General features: G+C 59.9%; 1 protein-coding gene across 1 annotated transcript; it reads right to left on the minus strand.

Moving 5' to 3' along the window:
- Positions 1-23: 23 nt before the first annotated feature.
- On the minus strand, positions 24-539 carry JCM15063_005228 (uncharacterized protein; the record flags this gene model as incomplete). Its single annotated transcript, XM_076681670.1, has 1 exon — positions 24-539. A coding segment is annotated over one exon (516 nt), but the record flags the coding sequence as incomplete, so codon positions are not given.
- Between the last annotated feature and the right edge of the window lie 94 nt (positions 540-633).

Raw genomic sequence — 633 nt, forward strand, 5'->3', positions numbered from 1 at the left:
ATCAAGCGCAGGGACTCGCGTACGCCGGCCTCGTCTGAGACTTGTAGAAGCCGAGCGTCGAACAGGCGAGTTCTGCGGCTCGCAATCGGAGTCGAGTCGGGTCCAAAGTCGCCCGGTCGTCGCAACAGCCCCCAAGCATCCGACACTGCTTGACGCGCGAGATCGCGGAGCACAGTCGAAGCGTGCTGCGCACTGGCAAGCTTGAAGTTCGACGAGCTCGACGCGAAGTTGGCCTGCAAGAGTGTAGCTACGTTTAGGCGGAACTTGGATCGTCTGGGCCGGCGCTTTTCACGCAAGCAGTGCAGCAGAACGACTGGATTGATCCAATCGGACGACGACTTGGCGAACGCGCGGCACTCTGACTCGGTGATGTTGATGAGTTCGAGCTCGTCCCGCACGAGATCGGCAGTCTGCTTGCCAGCGTGCTCGCGGAAGCCCTTCATCGTCTTGGCCACGAGTTGACCATCTGCCGGTTCGCTTGCTGCAGCATTGTCCAGCGAGTGCAGCAGCGATCCAGTAGCGACGATGAAGTCCACCATCCCTTTCCCTGTCGTCTCGAGCGCGGTCACGAATGTGCTGCAGTGATACGAGAGATCGACAAGAGCGCTCTGGCACACGTCGAATACTTGTTGC

This window comes from Sporobolomyces koalae, assembly GCF_050403365.1.
Source record: "Sporobolomyces koalae JCM15063 DNA, S_koalae_JCM15063T_v1_ctg141, whole genome shotgun sequence".
In the NCBI taxonomy this organism is placed as follows: Eukaryota; Fungi; Basidiomycota; class Microbotryomycetes; order Sporidiobolales; family Sporidiobolaceae; genus Sporobolomyces; species Sporobolomyces koalae.